The 19,044-nt window shown below is 38.2% G+C and overlaps 1 protein-coding gene across 11 annotated transcripts in view; it reads right to left on the minus strand.

Annotated features, from left to right (window-relative positions):
• PTPRD (protein tyrosine phosphatase receptor type D) overlaps positions 1-19,044 on the minus strand; it is a 428,647-nt gene that overhangs the window by 328,219 nt on the left and 81,384 nt on the right. For all 11 annotated transcript variants that reach the window (XM_088130360.1, XM_088130356.1, XM_088130355.1 and 8 more), the window contains exon 2: positions 7,265-7,430. In XM_088130360.1, coding sequence (XP_087986486.1) covers positions 7,265-7,349 — 85 coding nt within the window. In that variant the 5' untranslated portion in view covers positions 7,350-7,430. The remainder of the gene's footprint in view (positions 1-7,264; positions 7,431-19,044) is intronic.

Raw genomic sequence — 19,044 nt, forward strand, 5'->3', positions numbered from 1 at the left:
AAAATGCATATGTTTCAGAACTGTTTAGCTGTGTTTACATTAAACCTTATGGGGGAAATTTACCTCGGGGTGCGACCAAATTCGGAGGGCGGATTAGCCATATTTACATTGAACCTTATGGGGAAATTTGCCTCGTGGTGTGACCAAATTCGGAGGGCGGAATGGATTAACCGTATTTACATTGAACATTATGGGAAACTTTACCTTGACTTGAGACCAACTCGAGTTGCAACCAGAGTCACGGAACGGATTAAGTTCGTAACTAGAGGTACCACTGTACATGGTTCATCTGAAGCCCTTGTCACTACCTGGAATGAGGGGGAATCCATGGCCTTGGATCAAATTATGCCTATGCAGCCTCTTTTTATTCATAGATCCTGTAGAGTTCCCTTGTTCTCTGAGGAACACTGGAAGGTGAAATGCAGAGGAGGTGCCTAGAGCACTGCCAGAGAAAAACAAGGAGTCAATCTAACTAAACATGGGTAAGGTATTTTCTTTAAGGACTACCTCATGGTGGTAAGAACAGCAAAATGTAATCATTTTTTCTCCTCTTATCTTGTCTGCAAATAGCTGTCCAATGGTCTTGTTTAGAGTAACCCAATCCCTCCTAGAGAAAGAGGGAATGGAGGAACATCTACAAGGTGCTATGAAAACTACTTTAGACATCTGTTGGATATAACACTCAGATTCACTCAGAGTGAAGACTATGGCTGAGCAGGTCCCTTGGAAAGGCATGGTCTGGTATAATTATCTGGGATGAGTTTGAACCTGTTAGTCTCAAGAAAGTAAACAGGGTTCTTGATATTATATGAGTATTAGATTAATTCACCTCATGATATTAGAATCCATTTCCCTCCTGGTTGGTTATGGTCTCACAGGAGATGACATGAAATTAGATCTAAGTGCTTCCTTCAGGGAGAAAGTAGTTGTTCCAGCCCTTAAAGAGGCCAAAGTATGTCCCCTTTTCAAAAATCCTTCTCTGGATCCAACAGTAAGAGACAATTTTGTCCGATCTCCAATCTTTTTTCTTGGGGAAGGTTGCTGATAAAATGTCTGGCTTGCAACTATAGGACCCTAGATGAAATGGATTATCTTGATTGGTTTCAGACCAGGATACAGCACTGAGACAGCACTGATCACACTTTCAGATGACTCCTGGTGGGACCAGGATGGAGGTAGCATATCCATCCTAGCTCTTGTTCTCTCAGTGACTTTTGATACCATTGATCATGTTAAGTTTCTGAATCAGGTTTGAGATTTAAGAGTGGAAGGTATGGTGTTACACTGATTCTTCTCCTTCCTTTATGACAATTTCAGTCAGTGGTGGTAGGAAAGGAGAGGTCTAGCCAAGCCCCCTGCACTGTGGGGTTCTCCAGGGAACTATTGTCTCTCTGATCTTATTTATACCCTATATGAAACCACTGATATCATACATTGATATGGGGCTGGGTATCATCAATTCACTGACAATAGCCAAACATCTCCACCCTAGGGCAACCAAGTAATGCTTCTTTCCTAGTGTCTGAAGGCCGTGGAGTTCTGGATGGGGGAACATAGGCTTTGACTCAATCCTGGCGAGATCAAATGGCTGTGGGGTTTTGGGGACCCTGGCTCTGGGGACTTTCCATTTTTGATCATGCATAGGATCACACTCCCCTAGACAAAACTAGTGCACTGGGGGTCCTCTTGGTCCCTCAACTACTGCAGGAAGAACAGATGCTATGGACAGGAGGGTCTTTGCACAAATCCATCTTGTGTGTCACTTGCACCCATTCCTGGATGAGAGACCCTACACACAGTCACTAATGCCCTAGTTACCTCCCATGTTGACTACTACAATACGTTCTACATGGGTCTGCCTTTGAAAACCACCTGGAAACTATGCTGCTCCAGAATGCAGTGGTGTGAGTAGTTATAGACATAATAGAGGGCTTGAACACTTTTAAGAAAAAGCTAGAGTGTTTGGAACTCCTTAATTTAGAAAAAAAGTGATTGAGGGAGGACATGACAGATATATAAAATCATGCTGATATGGAGAAAGACAAGAAGAACTTTTCCTTTCTCAAAATAATAGAACTCAGGGTCCTCCAATGAGGCTGATTGGAAGGAGATTTAAAACAAAAGAAAGTAAGTACTCCTTCATGCAGGTCATAATTTATATGAATTAATTAGGGGAATTAATTATCACAAAACATGATCATGGCCACTGACCTGGATGGTTTTAAAGCAGGATTAGATAAATCCATGACAGACTTGTCAGTCTTGAAGGTTTAATATTACCTCCAAGCATGGGCCAAATACTAGCTGCGGGAGGAGAAGATGTTCCACCTCCTGTTTGTGAGCACACCAAAAGTATCTACTTGGCTACTGTGATAAACAAAAATCTGGACTAAGATGTTATTTGGCCTGATCCAGCTATTTTATGTTCTTATGACCACCAAAGAAAACAAAACAAAAAATTTCACAGGGAAATATTTAATGAAAAACTCTACCAGAACTACATGTACCTAATAGCCTTAAATTGGCAGTTTCATTAACCAGTCTAAAAAATCTTCTAAAAATATGTTATCAGAATCAAAAACGCTCCATCAGAACTCACACTAGCTAACACCTGTTTGTTATTATTTTTTAGTAAAATGTAATAAAACTTTGAAAACAACTTGCAAAGAAAGGAAAAATCTGAAAGCACTTTATTATAACATTTCCTGTTTAAAAGTAATGGTGGTTCTCAACACAATATATTTTCTATATTCAAACTCTTAATGAAAGGGAAAGAAAAAAATCTACATAATTTGATAAGCAAAGTTTAAATCTCCTTAAAAGAAGCAGGATACTCACTCTCATTTTCACAAAGTTTTATCCAATGAATACATGGCATTCTCATTTCAAATTTGTAAAATAAACATTTTTTAAAAATAGTCCTTTAAGAATAAAATCTACCTTTTTGTCTCCACTTTTAAAATGCATAATTGTATAAACATGCTGTATCAGAGATAATTGTATACTGGTAGAAGTGTTAAAAAATGTCTTTGGTTTCACCTTATGCATAAGCATTCCAGCTGGTCATTAACTATCTGGAACAGGCCCAACTTTTCTACTGTTATTGATCCATACACATGTACCTTTTCAAAGTTTGCTCTTTCAGAAATTAAATTCACTTTCACATTGTTATATTAGGGGAAAAGCTATTCTAAAAAAAGTATTTCAAAGGTTTGTTGTTTATAAACAATTAATACTTTGCACTTAAATGCAAAATTAACTTACGGTCTAAGACAATCACATTGGTTTCATTATTTGAAGGGATACTTTAGAACAGTGTTTCTCAACCTTGGCAACTTTAAGATGTGTGAATTTCAACTCCCAGAATTCCCTAGCCAGCATGAAATCCACACATCTTAAAGTTGTTAAGATTGAGAAACAATGCTTTAGAACCTACCTTCCGACTATGTTATAATGATACCTGACTTCCAGGCGATTATTAGCAGTAAGTATAAACGACAATCTTGGCACAGTGGCCACAATTTAAGTCTCCACACATCCATTCATTAAAATTAATTTAATGTATGAAAGTAATAGCACTCTATAATCCTTAATTTTTAGAGATGTCAGGATAACAATTATCTGTGTTGAACGCCAACTTTAATGTGTACTGATCACTACTGTACTGCACTGTAAAAAATTTGAATCCTCAGTTCAGTTCTTGAAGTGATTCCCATGACAGCTTACATTTGGAGTTATTCCAAAGACAATATAAAGTTTCTGAGAAAAATCACAAGCAGGATCTTAGATTTCTATTTGTAATTTTATTCACAGAATAATACTTAACTATGGAGAATTTAAATGGCTTACAGGCTCCCACTTACTATGATAATAAGATCCTAGTAAAAAGTGCATGTATTAATATAACTTCAAGAAAGACAGTTACGTCAAAGACAAAGATACAGAAAGAAAATACTGCATGATCAAGTGGCCCTACCTTAACATAAACAAACCTGCTTTCCAGCTTTCCGGTGTGTCAACAAACTCAAGCAAGCAGCTCCCTACCCCACCCCACGCCTCCCCCTTGTTCATTGTGAAAAGCAAGAGTACAGCTTGGAGAAGATCATGTATAAACAAAGCAGATCTAATGAATTTCTCATTAAAAAGGAGATCTTATCTTCTAATTAATTGACAAGCTAATTGACCAAAACTCTATAGTAGTTCTAGACTTAGAACCTAGGTGCTACATTACACAGAAGTCTTCACACTCTACATCCCAGTCTCAAATTTGTCAGTTCTGCTTGATTTGTTCAAATAGTGTATTCCACAACAGCTGTTAGAAATAATACATTGGAACAGCTGCTGTGACAGACACAAAGGACCTGGAATTTTAATTGGCTTCAACATTACACTGCTTATTTTCCAAAACTCAAACAGAAAATATCCAAGGAACTGAAAAATGCCTAATAAAACTAAGTGATGTATGCCTTTTTTGCCTTCTGGCAAGTAAGGTTATGTTTTATTCTGGCTGCACAATTTTACTAGCATTGTCTCCCTGAAACGACTGATCACACACAAATAAAGAGGAGGAGGAATCCTCAAGTGCATAAAAAAAAAACAACAAAGAAAAAAAGTAAGGAAATCTCTTTCAAACACTGGCTGAGAGACAAGGAGGATCCTTCAGTGCCTCAAGATGGAATCCAAAGGACAGCTTTTTCAGAAACCCGCTGAATATGCCAACAAACTGTTCCTTCAAAGTATACTGAATTAATTTATTAATTTAATAATTTATTAATTAATCAAATTTGTATGGCTGCCCATCTCACACGAAGCGACTCTGGGCAGCGTACAGCCATCCAGTAAAACAACACATATATAAAACACTCAGTATAAAAATATAAGAATCAATATTAAAAGATAAATAGTATAAAAACAGAATATACAAATCCTAGGCAAAGAGAGAATAAAAACAGCCACCTCAGCAATGGAGCCATCTAAGCATGTTTCTTGTTCCCTGGGAGTTCCAGGCCTGGTGACATAACCAGGTCTTGAGGGACTTCTGAAACGTCAAAAGGGATGGAACTAATCTAATTTCAGGGGGGAGAATGTTCCATAAGGCAGGTGATATGGCAGAGAAGGCCTATCACCTAGGACCCACCAAATGTACATCCCTAGCTGATGGTACCTGCAGTATGCCTTCTCTGACAGATCTAATGGGACAGGCTGATGTAATTGGGGAGCGGTCTCTCAGATAATCCAATCCCATGCCATGAAGGGCTTTAAAGGTTAAAACCAGCACCTCAAATTGGACCCAGAAGCAAACTGGCAACCAGTGCAGCTCACAAAGCAGAGGTGTAACATGCGCTGTTCTAGCAGCACACATGACTGCCCATGCAGGTGCATTCTATACCAGCTGAAGCTTCCAGATACTCTTCAAGGGCAGCCCCATGTAGAGTGAATTACAATAGCCCAATCTGGAGGTGACTAGGGCATGAGTGACCATAAGCAGAGCCACACAATCCAGGAATGGGCACAACTGGCGCACAACATGAAGATGTGCAAAGCCCCTCCTAGCCATGACTGCCACCTGCACATTGAGCAGGAGTCGTGAGTCTAGGAGGGCCCCCAGATTGCACACTGGGTCTGTCTGGGGCAGTGCCACCCCATCCAACATCAAAGATGGCATAGTTCTGGAACCAAAACTCAGAGTCACGCAGTCTTGCCAGGGTTCAGCTGAAGCCTGTTGTTCCCCATCCAGACCCAAACAGCCTCCAGGCACTGGGATAGGACATTCACAGCATCGTGTAATTTGCCAGGGATAGAGATATATAATTGGGTATCATCAGCATACTGATGATACCTCACCCCATGATGACAGATGAACTCACCCAACAGCCTCATGTAGATGTTAGAGGAGAAGAGAAAGCACCAAACCCTGTGGCACCCCACATAGTAGGGGACAAGGGCGGGATCTCTACTCCCCAATTATCACTGACTGGAATCAACTCTGAAGGATTGTGTGCTGCCCACTCCCAATCCTCTGAGCCGATCCAGAAGGACACCATGGTTGATGGTATCGAAAGCTGTCAAGAGGTCAAGTATGGCAAGGATGGATGCACAACCCCCATCCTGCCCATGCCAGAGACCATCCAGAAGAGCAACCAATGCCATTCCTGTCCCATACCTGGGTCCAAATCCTGACTGAAAAGGATCCAGATAATCTGCTTCCTCCAAGACCCTCTGAAGCTGTTGCAAGACCACCTTCTCCACCACCTTCCCCAAGAAAGGAAGGTGTGATACTGGATGAAAATTGTCCAGTATGGTGGGGTCTAGTGATGGTTTCTTGAGGAGGGGGCAACCCAAGTCCTCTTTAAGAGGTAAAGGAACCATCCCCTCACTCAAAGAAGAATTAACCATCACTAAAATCCACTCACACAATACGCAACGGGCCACTTTAACAAGCCAGGAGGGGCATGGATCTAAAGAGCAGGTGGTTGAGCTCACAGTCCTGAGCTCCCTCTCTACTTCAAGTCCAACAGGTTCAAACCATTTCCAGATACTGAAATATACATTAATTCTGCATATTGTAACTGCTGCAAGGATTTATATACTTTTTACTGGAAAGGTCATTTGATTTCCTCTCTGGAAGAATGACTAACCGAGTTGTAGGAGGGTATTTCGAAGTCTAGAACAACTTTGCCCCTTAAAAATAAATATTACATAGAATTCAACTCAAACTGGAAGCTACTTATAGACTATAACTTAATTCACAGATTTATTGCATATCCAAAACTGGGATTTTGTATTGTATATATAGAGAGAGCCTACATTTCAATTTTATAAGGTATTTAAATTGGAAAAGATTCGTAGTAATATAGATTGAATTTTTTATCCTTTACAATTCTGTTCAGTGATTTATACTGTGTTGACCATGGTACTTGATATTTATTCTTAGTTTACAGCTTAATAGTGATTTTTAGTCTTTTAAAGCAATATAATATATTCAATTATTTACAACAAGCTCATGATAAACTGAAAACTATAACCTCATTGACATTTGAAAATGTTTATTCATCTGTATTTTACTTTTTATCCTTTCTTCCAGTCTTTTTAAATGGCTGCTTATGTACTTTCTTTAATGTTGAATAGAAATATAAAAAATTAAATAAACTATAACAAAACTGTTCCTTACGGCCAACCTAGGGCTTTGGGGCTTTGTTCTGGGTTTCTTTATTTCTTTTGGTACAATTGAGGTACAAAGGAGAGTAGAGAAAGAAGTGCTTACTTTCAGCATCTGCACAAAGTAGGAAGCACAGGAGTACTACTGTTGGCCTGGCTATGTGCATCATCTGACAGCTTGGCACCAGCATGCTTTGACAGCTTTGGTCACTGGCTTAGAAGCCACTGCGAGTATCTCCAACCTGAAATTCCAGATGAAGAACTTTCAAAGCCTGAGAGGAGCAAGAAAGAGAGAGAGAAAGAGAGAGACAAACATTCAGAATGTGTTGCTTTTCCCCCTCCAAATACATACACAAAACATACTTTTAACAAGCAAGGTAAAGTGAAGACTCTGGAGACTGAGATTAGCCTTGCAAAATAAATTAAAAACTGCTCATTTTAACAGCATTTACAAAAAGGCCAAAATAAAAATAATCATTTCCCAAGGCATCCTGTAAATCATACTATGATAAATGTGTGCTGCAAAATATTTTCTTTTCTTAGCAACATGAGATTGAGTTATTTCTAATGATGTCCTAGTTTAATACTTAACTGAAATAAAGCATAAGCATCCTTTAAAGTAACATTTAGAAGGAATCAACTTCCAGGACAAAAGCCTGCTAAAAAGCAGTATATCAGAAGGTGATTTCTTTTCATCAAGTAAGAATGACAGAGTCAAAATCTGCTTCAGCTCCTAAAGTGCTATCTGCAAGACTAGGATATTAGCATTTATGGATTAATATAACAATTCCTTCTCTGATTTTGGCATCTTAAAACTCTTCTATCTACCAATTCAAAGTTATGGTTTCTTCTCTGGTTTACCACTACATGTAAATTATGTAATTCACAGATAAATTATGAATAAAGTTCCCATATTCCAGCTCAGTCCGTTTAATTTTATATCTCATATATGAACTAATGAATAATACAGTGTGAACATCTGCCATTAAGGAGAAATAAATTTTGCTCTGGTTTGGCTCTATTAGTAATAAACATGAAAATGTATGCCCCCTTAGAGAAGAGTTTAGCTATATCTCAAAACAGAACTCTTGCACTAATTGTTCCACAATTACAGCTTCTAAACAGTAATAAGAGATACTGTTTGGCAGGGCTGAAACAAGCACAATACAAAGGGGGAAATGTTCTCATAACACAAAAAATATATTCACTACATGCCAAAGAGTGTGTAAGGAATAAACAGTGATAATGACAATGACAACAGCACACCTTATATTCATAAGCAATGTAAAAAACTGTTTCACAGTACAGAACAATATTTTTTTTTAAATCTATCTGAGGAAAGAAAAAGAGAAGCAAATATACTACTATAAAACTCTTTCAAATCCTATTCCTGATTTGACTGTCACTATCAAAAAGCAAACTTAAGAGACATAAGCATTGTACTAAAAGTACTAGCTTTCTGTTTTCTGCTACCCTCTTTGTGCCAGCCTTTCAAGTGACAGCAAAGTCCATGAGACATCATTCCTGTCGGATTCAATTTGTGTCTGGGCAAGCATAGAAGAGGAAACTGCTACAGCAATGACTCCAGTGCTATCACGTAAGATGGAAAAGTGTTTTTGCATGAATTCATCTGATGAAGTGATGACAAAGGATCAAACTATTTCAAGATTCTTATGGCCTTGTGGATAAAAAACTAACTTAATACCAGCAGCACAGTTTTCAAGCTATGGCTTTATAGAATCCGCGTATGCATTAATGAACAAATAAATGGATCAGGAAAATAATGAAGAAGAAAATTGTGAGCTGCATCAAAGACATTTCCAACTAAGTTATTATTCTAACGTAGCAATAGAAAAAGCATTTTGCTCATGTAGTTCAAATGTGCAGTGAGGTTTCTGGTGACAAATGAAAGGAATATAATATAACTTGTGTTCTACCTACTCATCTGACAGATTTCAGTCTCTTGTTTTCAGCTGAATGTATTTAGCTTATACTCAAAACTTGTGGGGAGGGGGAAAGGTGTGCAATCTCACATTCTGAAATGAATGAATTAAAATATTTCTCCCATTTCCCATCTAGAAGACAGCGGCAGACCTAAATATCCTAAATGTTCAGAGTCTGGAAGAGGCAAGAGGAGATACATATTCCTTCCTGGTTAATTTCAGACATCTATCTATCACCCATCCATCCACCCACCCATCAATCTCTCTCAGATGGTAAAGCATCACATGAAAATAAGCACTGTGGTCTCTGACAGAAATACACAGGACCTGCTCTTTGTATTATTTGATGCTTACTTGTGCTCACCAAAGCCCACCTCCCCGCCCCCCTTGTTATGTTGTCTAAACACAAGAGACAGAGAGAAGTAAAGATAGACCACAAAACACAGGAAGGTTTTAACAAATGGCTTCAAAAATTCAACTTGAAAGACTGAAGCTTATATTGCCAAATGTTATACCCAATAGAAGACTAGAAATAAAGAGCAGGAATTCTGTACCTACATAAATGCCTTATTATGCTCAGTCGCCATGCAGACATAAGCCATTAACAGTAGCAAAGTCTTTGGTACTATACCCTTAGTGACATTATTGTTCACATCACACAACCTTGAGTCCTTTGTGATGTGATGTCTTTTTCTCTGCACCCTTTCAGAGTGCTGTAAGTTTAACTAACTAGAAAACATACTAATATGTTCCCTCAGTGACCCTTAGCCTTTTGGGGGAGGGGGGAACCTCTTTCATTGTTTGTATATCTACAGCAAGCATTTAGTATTTTAGGCTGTGAAAATACATGTGTCTGGAACGGATAAATGGTTTTTAAAAATACTGTTAGTGAAGTCATGCGGATGACGGGGCTAGTAACATTGGACAGGCATTAGCTGCCATAGGGGCAAATGCTGTCAAAGTGTTTCACACAAACTCTGCTTCAGTCTTGACCTACAATGTGCTTTAGCCCCAGCCCAACCCCAGCCCAACCGTAGCTCACTGAGGAACAAATAATACTGCTAAATAGTGGTGAATAGGATGCAGGTATTTTCTTTTACTATACTTGCTTTTAAATGAAAATATCTAACTTTAAAAATCACTTTCAGTACACAGCATGTTTTACTCTAAGCTGCTAATAACAAGAAGTTATATTAGACCAATGTGTTTTAGGAGGGAAGGAATTTCTGACCCATTCTTATCTCCTAGAATAGTGTAAAATTTGTGGTGGTGGAGAAATAACACTCAGAATGTAGCATTTTAGGGAAAAAATGTTATTCTTCATGTTGAGGTTCTGACGGCAATGCTTTAATATTTCAGAGCAACCAACAGTGAAGCTGTTTTCAGAAAGACATTGCAAAAGATGCTTTAGAAGCTACAGTGCATTCGGAAAGTATTCAGACCCCCTTCACTTTTTTCAATTTTGTTATGTTGCATCCTGATACTACAATCGTTCAAATTCATTGTTTTTCTCATTAATCTACACTCAGTACCCCATAGTGACAAAGTGAAAACAGAATTTTAGAAATGTCTGTAAATTTATTAAAAAGGAAAAACTGAAATATCACATTGGCAGACCCTTTGCAACAGCACTTGAAATATAGCTCAGGTGCCTCTTGATCATTGCTGAGCTGTTTCTACACCCTGATTGGAGTCCACCTGTGGTAAATTAAATTGATTGGACATGATTTGGAAAGGCACACACCTCTCTATAGAAGGCCTCACAGCTGACAATGCATACTGTATCAGAGCAAAAGCCATGAGGTCAAAGGAACTGCCTGCAGAGCTCAGAGACAGGATTATTGCTAGGCACAGATCTGGGGAAAGCTACAAAAAAAAATTCTGCTGCACTGAAGGTTCCCAAGAGCACAGTGGCCTCCATAATTCTTAAATGGAAGAAGTTTGGCACAACCAGGACTCTTCCAAGAGCTGGTTGCCCGGCCAAACTGAGCAATCGGGGGAGAAGAGCCATAGTAAGAGAGGTGACCAAGAACCCAATGGTCACTCTGACTGAGCTCCAGAGATCCTGTGTGAAGATGGGACAAAGTTCCAGAAGGACAACCATCACTGCACCCCTCCACCGATCTGGGCTTTCTGGCAGAGTGGCTAGACAGAAGCCTCTTCTCAGTGCAAAACACATGAAAGCCCACTTGGAGTTTGCAAAAAAGCACCTGAAGGACTCTGACTGTGAGGAACAAGATTCTCTGGCCTGATGAAACCACGATTGAACTGTTTGGCCTCAATTCTAAGCCATAACGTTATGTCTGGAAGAAACCAGGCACCGCTCAACACCTGCCCAATACCATCCCAACAGTGAAGCATGGTGGTGGTGGCAGCATCATGCTGTAGGGGTGTTTTTCAGTAGCAGGGACTGGGAGACTGGTCAGGGTTGAGGGAAAGCTGAATGGAGCAAAGTACAGAGATATCCTCAATGAAAACCTGTTCCACAGCGCTCAGGACCTCAGACTGGGCCGAAGGTTCACCTTCCAACATGACAACAATCCTAAGCACACAGCCAAGACAACACAGGAATGGCTTAGGGACAACTCTGTGAATGTCCCAGAGTGGCTCAGCCAGAGCCCTGACTTGAACCCTGTTGAACATCTCTGGAGAGACCTGGCAATGGCTGTCCACTGATGGTCCCCATCCAACCTGATTGAACTTGAGAGGATTTGCAAAGAAGAATGGCAGAAAATCACCCAATCCAGGTGTGCAAAGCTTGTCGTGTCATACCGAAAAAGACTCGAGGCTGTAATTGCTGCCAAAGGTGCTTCAACAAAGTACTGAGTAAAGGGTCTGAATACTTATGCCAATGTGATATTTCAGACATTTCTAAAATTCTGTTTTCACTTTTTCACTATGGGGTACTGAGTGTAGATTAATGAGAAAAACAATGAATTTGAACGATTGTAGTATCAGGCTGCAACAGAACAAAATTGAAAAAAGTGAAGGGGATCTGAATACTTTCCGAATGCACTGTACATGCAATGGTGCCTGTCTACCAGCCAAATGATACCCCCTACAAAATAGATTCCCCCACAAATATACTCTAATTATTTTCGGAGAGATGAGGATATCTAGAATTTCTTCTAGGTGGGTGGAAGCTGAAGATGGCATAAAGGGTAAGGATAGTTCCATTGCCTGAACAATATATTCATTCCTGGACTGCCCACTGCATTTCCATTTTATGGGGAAAATAAGAGATCAATATGTAGACCAGATTTTTTAAACATTCTCTTCGATTGTTGTGTTTTTGACAAACCTGAGTTATTGAAGACAGATAAACATTGGCTTTTGATTTATCTGTTTTAAAAATAAATGATATTCTAACAATGTGTTTTTCTTTTCTAGTTCTAATCTGAAAATCTTCAAAGGCAGATCTAGATGCAGACATACTTATGATTTCTATAATAACCATGTAATTAAAATGAGGGGTCAGTTTTCCACTAAAGAAGTCCTATTCAATCTCTGTGTACAGATCATGAAGTTGGCACACTGAGTTTAACTGCCTTAGATAAAAACATGTTCAGAAAAGAAACCACAATTTACTGGCATGCCAATTACGACATTTTGTTCGGCATATAGGTGCATATTAGAATGTAAAATGATAAGCTAGGCTAGATATAATAATTTGGGAAACAAGTCTCATTCATTTGAAGTAACACACATTCTCTTTTCTGAAGTAGTACATATTTATATTAAACATACCAAATCAACAAAGCAGATGAAAGTAAAATAAAACTAGCAGCAAAGACAATAGAGAAGTTCTGTATTCTACAAATTAGCTATGAGTTAACTAAACCTAAACTGCCTCATTCATTTTTCACTGAGCTAAATTTCAATTCTAAATTCTTTAAAGGTGACATGAATCTAACAAACAATATTTTTTCTCATGTAAACAACAGGCTCACCTTGTTTCTCTTAACTAGTCACTAATTTTAGTTTCTTTCATTTTTCCTGAGACCTGACCATGGGATTTTGAGACAACATGATACAAAACCCTCTGTTATATTCTATCTGTGATGGTAAGGCCTCTTGGACTGGACTGGCAGGGCAAGCCGATTGCTGGAAATGTTTAATTGTAACAAAGATATTTATTTGTTTATGTGAGAATAATATTACTCTGGCTTAAATTTAAACTTCACATTAGATGACAGCAGATTGGGGAGGGATCTGATTCATAAGAAAGCAAAGGATCATGACATCTATAAATAAGTCTCTTTTGTGCCCTTCCTTCAAAGAAATAAAGTGAGGTCTTAAGGAACAGTACTTATGTGGTAAATAGGCTTGAAGACAAGGATGAAAAAGGAATGAAATATGGAGGGATCAATCTGCTTCTTAAAAGAAATTCACAGCACTTTAAGTGATGTGGATAAAAAGAGGACAATGCAAGGCAATGCTTCAGGTCCCATTGAACCAGCAGAGTCATCCAGCAGACCGCAGGAAATGTGCTTTCTCTGTCGTAGTGCCTGCTCTCTAGAAAGATGTCCTTCCAGAGATGTAGATTACTTCCACCCTGATGACATTCAGGGAACTATTAAAAATATGGCCTTTTCCCAATAGAGAAGACTGATGGTTGAGCCCCAGTTGGATGGGTGATTTTGATTTATGCTTCTCTTTGGGCCACTCATGATCTCTTTTTTCTCTTTTTTTTTCACTTTTAATTGTACATCGCCCAAAGACATTAGGAGCTGGTTGGTCTATAAATCTCATAAATCAGTCAATCAACGGACTAAGACTAAATACAGGTAGTCTTTGCTTAACAATCACAATTGGGACCAGCAACTCTGTCGCTAAGCAACAGTCATTAAGTAACACATTACGTGACTACAATGGACTTAGGTTACTTCTACTGTGGTCATTAAGCAAATCACCCACAGTCATTAAGTGAGACGTCATGCAACCATGACTTGCAATTTTACTGCCAGCTTCTCCATTGACTCTGCTTGTTGGAAGCCGGCTGTGAAGTGTGCAAATGGCAATTACATGACCATGGGACACTGAAATGGTTGTAAACATCTGCTGGTTGCAAAGCGCCCGAATCTTGATTACATGACTGTGTGGATAAGTGACCGGACTGGTCATAAAGTTACTTTTTTGGTGCTGTCGTAACTTCGAACAGTTGCTAAACAGGGCAGTTGTTAAGCGAGAACTACCTGTAGTATGAATGTTGAAGATCTGAAAGAGTCAAACAGACTATTCTAGAGTCTCTACCTGTCAAAGCAATGACATTACTCATGTCTTTGGCGCTGCAGCCCAAGTAATTGTACAGTAAGTACATAGTAGCAGGAAATAATGGTAGTATGACTTGAGTTTTACAAATCCATTCCAACTAATTAGCACATTTTCTGGTTGCTAGTCACTTGTGTAGAAGAGTAAAGTGCAAAGAGAAAAAAGTATTAGATTTTCACACATTATTTATCAAGGGCAAGACTGAAAGGATGATGCAACTTCTTAAACAGCCTTTTGAAACACAGAAGATTAAACATAAGGAATATACAATGAATATGTAGAAGGAGTTCTGTACTTAGCCAAGTAATAACATACTAATAACATAATAGCATACCTGGGATATGTTTGAAGCACTGAGAGAAGAAAATGCAGCCAAATCAGCCCTTATTAATGAGGTAACATTTGCCACAGCCAGCTTGCTCTCATACCATAGACTGGGAACAAAAATGCCCTAGCAGATTTCAGTAAAGATGTTAAAACTTTTAATCTAATATAGGAGGTTTTTCTTCCTATTCAAGATTACACTGAACAAAATAGGCAGTGTATCTTAAGAAAGCATGTTGTAACAGGGCCTATTATTCACTCTCTCATAATAATTATGGCAAAGTTAACACATACCAACAGTCACCTTTTGAAAAACTAAACAATTTATACCTTTATCACTGAAAGCCAGTATATAGGCTTATTTAATTATTCATGTCAGCTGACACTCATATAATGAGATAATTATTGGTACATACTTGCTCATAAATATGCATATTTTGAAAATTAATCTAATGAGGGCTGAATGCCACTACCATTCTTAAACACCACTACCAAATGAGTCCTGATAAATCAGGCCAAAATACAACCTTATCCAGCATTTAGTTTTTCACAGTGGCCCCCAAGCCCCTCTGGGTTACTTGGGACAGGAAATGAAGACCTATACCTGTCCTGCTGTTGTTCACTGGCAACTGATGTCTGGAGGCATGCTACCACCAACTTAGCAGTAACATTAAACCTTCAAGACCAATAGTCCTTGATAAACATGTCCCCGTGACTTTATCCAAAAAGCTTTTAAGGCCATAACCACATCTTGTAGTAATCAATTCCACAGGTTCATTACGTGCTGTGGGAAGAACTCTGATCCTTAAGAAATTCCACTTCACAATATTTGTGAACCACCCTGGATCAGTTGGAGTGGGTGGTATCCAAATTGAAACAAGCAAACAAACAAACAAATACCTCTTCTAAGAAAATAGCCTGTTTATTCTGAATTTTTTTTTTTTTTGCTATTTTTAAACAGATAAAAAGGCAAATCTTCTTATACCACAGCTACTAAGTTTATTTGAAGGCCTCTGATGAAGACTTTCATCAATCCAAGAGTATGTTGCTGACAGTGCCATCCCCACATGTCCAATGATATTGTTTAAAAAACTATATTGATGAGACAGAATTTACCTTTGTTGAATCCATGCTGGTTTTCCTACAGCAGGATTTTTCCTCTATGCACCTAGTTTTTTTGTTTTTGTTTTTTGCCTTTTATTACCATTTCTATTAATTTTTCAGTAACAGAAATTGAGCCTATAATTTCCTGGATCATCCCCATTTAAAAATTGGTGTCACATTTCATTCTTCATCAGTAAGTCTGATTTCAGTTTTTTTCAGGTTTTTGCGAGGTCAGCTATTTCACATCTGACTCTGTGGAATGGACACCATCAAGATCTTGCCATTTTTTTTTTTTTACAGTGTTAATCACAAGATGTCTTAGGATATCTTTTCTGGTTACCTTAATTTTGTCTAATTTTTCTGAATCTCTCCCTGAAAAGAGATTCAGGAAGCACAGTTTCTGGTACCTCTGTTACATAACTCCTTTGTCTGATGTTCTGCATATACTCTTCTAATTATTAGTATTAGTATTTCCATTCCTTAATTATCACTTTTCTGACAGAGTTCATGCTTCCCTACTTGGATGCTACCAGAAAACAATGCTGGCTTATTTGATTTGGTTGACTCTTATAGCACAGAATACATTGTAGTTCAGGCTCAACAGAGTCACTGGTCTGAGATGGGTGGCTATATGAATGAATGAATGAATGAATGAATGAATGAATGAATGAATGAATGAATGAATGAATGAATGAATTCCTACTGCTACTAGGAAACCATTTGGCCCTTTTGAGTATTGCCTTTAGCACCTTTTTCACCAATTACCTCATACATATTTGAAAAGTTTCCCCTTCTGAAGTCAAATTTGGCTTTGATGGTCCTGCTGGCAGTTTTGAAATTGCATGTATGCTAATAGCATTATGATCACTGATTTATATTGGTTCTACAACAGGTACACCTCACACCATATCGTGGTTACTGGTTAAGATTAAGTCTAGTTGATTCCAAGATGAACTATTCTAAGGCAAAACCATTTATGATGCCTAGAAATTTGGTTTCTTTATCACGGCTTGAACATGAATGAATTTGGTCTATATGACGGCAACTGAAATAATGCAGTATTGTTTCTTGTACAAGAAATTTACCTGGCATGCAGAATTATAGAGGCAGCAAAGAAGAAGAAAAAAATTAAAAAGTGTTCTATCTACTTCCAGTGATTGATAAGCGAGCAAAAGGAGTGGTAGTCTTTGGGGAATAGAGGGTATGCATGGATGAGCAGAAATTAAGAAAATCTTCAAAGCCAGAGAAGAATTCAGGTTTTTATTTAAGCAGATCTTTATGAGCCCCTAAAGCTATTGCTTGGCTTGGAAAAATGTGCTGATATCTCTGATGGGAACCTATAGACTTCACAGTAATAAAAAAGAGGAAAAGAGAAGTCTGCACCTCCCTTTACTTCTCTTATATCAATAATATATCATGCCATAACCCTCTCTTTAGAAACTGCAGACGAAGAAACAGTGGAAAAGGAATCAGCAGATGCCACTGTTGCTTCGTAGTCAACAATTGTTTAGTTCAATGGTTCAGTACCCATACACACAATATACATCACACTCCACAAATGGCTGTTCCCCCCCCCCATGTTTATTTCTCTAGAGGATGAAAGCAGTAGATGTCTTATTTAGAATTTATTACTTTTCCGTTGTGTTCTCCTAAACCTGCTTTGTAAAAGGCCAAAGGTCTGTTCCTATAGGTATCTGCATGAAATGTGTGGTAATCTGTTAAAAACTTAATAAAATAATTCACTTTATTGAATTATGATTGTAAACAGTGGTTTCTTATATTGTCTAATCTTACCATGTTACTAAACAAACTATGGTAAAATTTAACCATTACAGAAACAAGGATACTTTAAACATTAGTTTATGTGTAGGTTTGTTTCCAGTACTACTTTAATTTATTAATCACAGTTAAAAGTCAGGTGTCAGATTAAATTGTAGTTAAATTATAAGAGAGGCAGAAAATAGTGGTCTCTTTGAAGCTATAATGAAAGTAAATCGAAGAGGGAGCATGCAATCCAGTGGTGATTAGTTTTAGTACTACTTCCAAATCCAGACTTTGTCTAAATATTTGATCACTGATCGCTTTAGAGATTTTCCAGGCAATGGTTACTAATAAAATTTATGAGACTGGGAAGAGTATGGGTGAAAAAAGGCATGACTAATTTCCAAATCAATCCTAATTGAGTCATCATATTATAACTTTGCTTGTATTGTAATAATGGTATAAAATATTTTGAAGAGTAGGATAAAGACAATATTAGACTTACAGTGGTACCTCTAGTTACGAACACCCCTCCTTACGAATTTTTTGAGATACGACCAGCTCCGGCCCCAAAAATTTACCTTGACATGCGAACTCCGCCTCGAGATACGAACCGGATCCGTGGCATTTGCCCTGCTGCCACACGGTCGTGGCTTCCTGTGGGCGAGATCGCGGTAGCAAGGAGACGTTTGGTGAGGCTTGTGGTGTGTTTTGTGGCGTTTGGAAGGTTTTTGTGGCGTTTGGAAGGTTTTTGAGATTTAAAAATAAAATGCATATGTTTCAGAACTGTTTAGCCGTATTTACATTGAACCTTATGGGGAAATTTGCCTCGTGGTGCGACCAAATTCGGAGGGCGGAACGGATTAACCGTATTTACATTGAACCTTATGGGAAACTTTACGTCGACTTGAGACCAACTCGAGTTGCAACCAGAGTCACGGAACGGATTGAGTTCGTAACTAGAGGTACCACTGTATATGTTTCCTTTTGTCAACTCTAAGTAGCAAATGGGAAGGCTGGGAAGTAAAATAAAAATTCAGTATCTGTTCTTTTTAATTGATGCTAAAAGTAGAATAGTTGAGAAACATGTCACTTATAGTTGGTTATTTTACCTTCTCGTTGCTAAAGGAATGCGTTTATTTTATGAGCTTTATTAGATATTATTAGAGATATTAGCTTTTCCATGATAGTAAGTTGTTGCTCCATTATTTGTAAGTGGTGTTCAACTCAGAACAAAGCAATGAAAAAAGCTATATTATGACACATTATCATCATTTTAACAGTCCATCCAGAACATTTATTCTGTCTTTTGAACCATCTATGATCATAAATGTCCCATGTAATACCCACCAGTGTGGTACTATAAATACATTATAACATAACATAACATAACATAACATAACATAACATAACATAACATAATATAATTCCATACCACACCACACCACACCATATACCATACCGTGTATATGACCACCCTTCT

Source organism: Python bivittatus, unplaced genomic scaffold (genome assembly GCF_059951505.1).
Source record: "Python bivittatus isolate LINGU-HERP-01145 unplaced genomic scaffold, Pbiv_v1 ctg000850_np1212, whole genome shotgun sequence".
Classification (NCBI taxonomy): Eukaryota; Metazoa; Chordata; class Lepidosauria; order Squamata; family Pythonidae; genus Python; species Python bivittatus.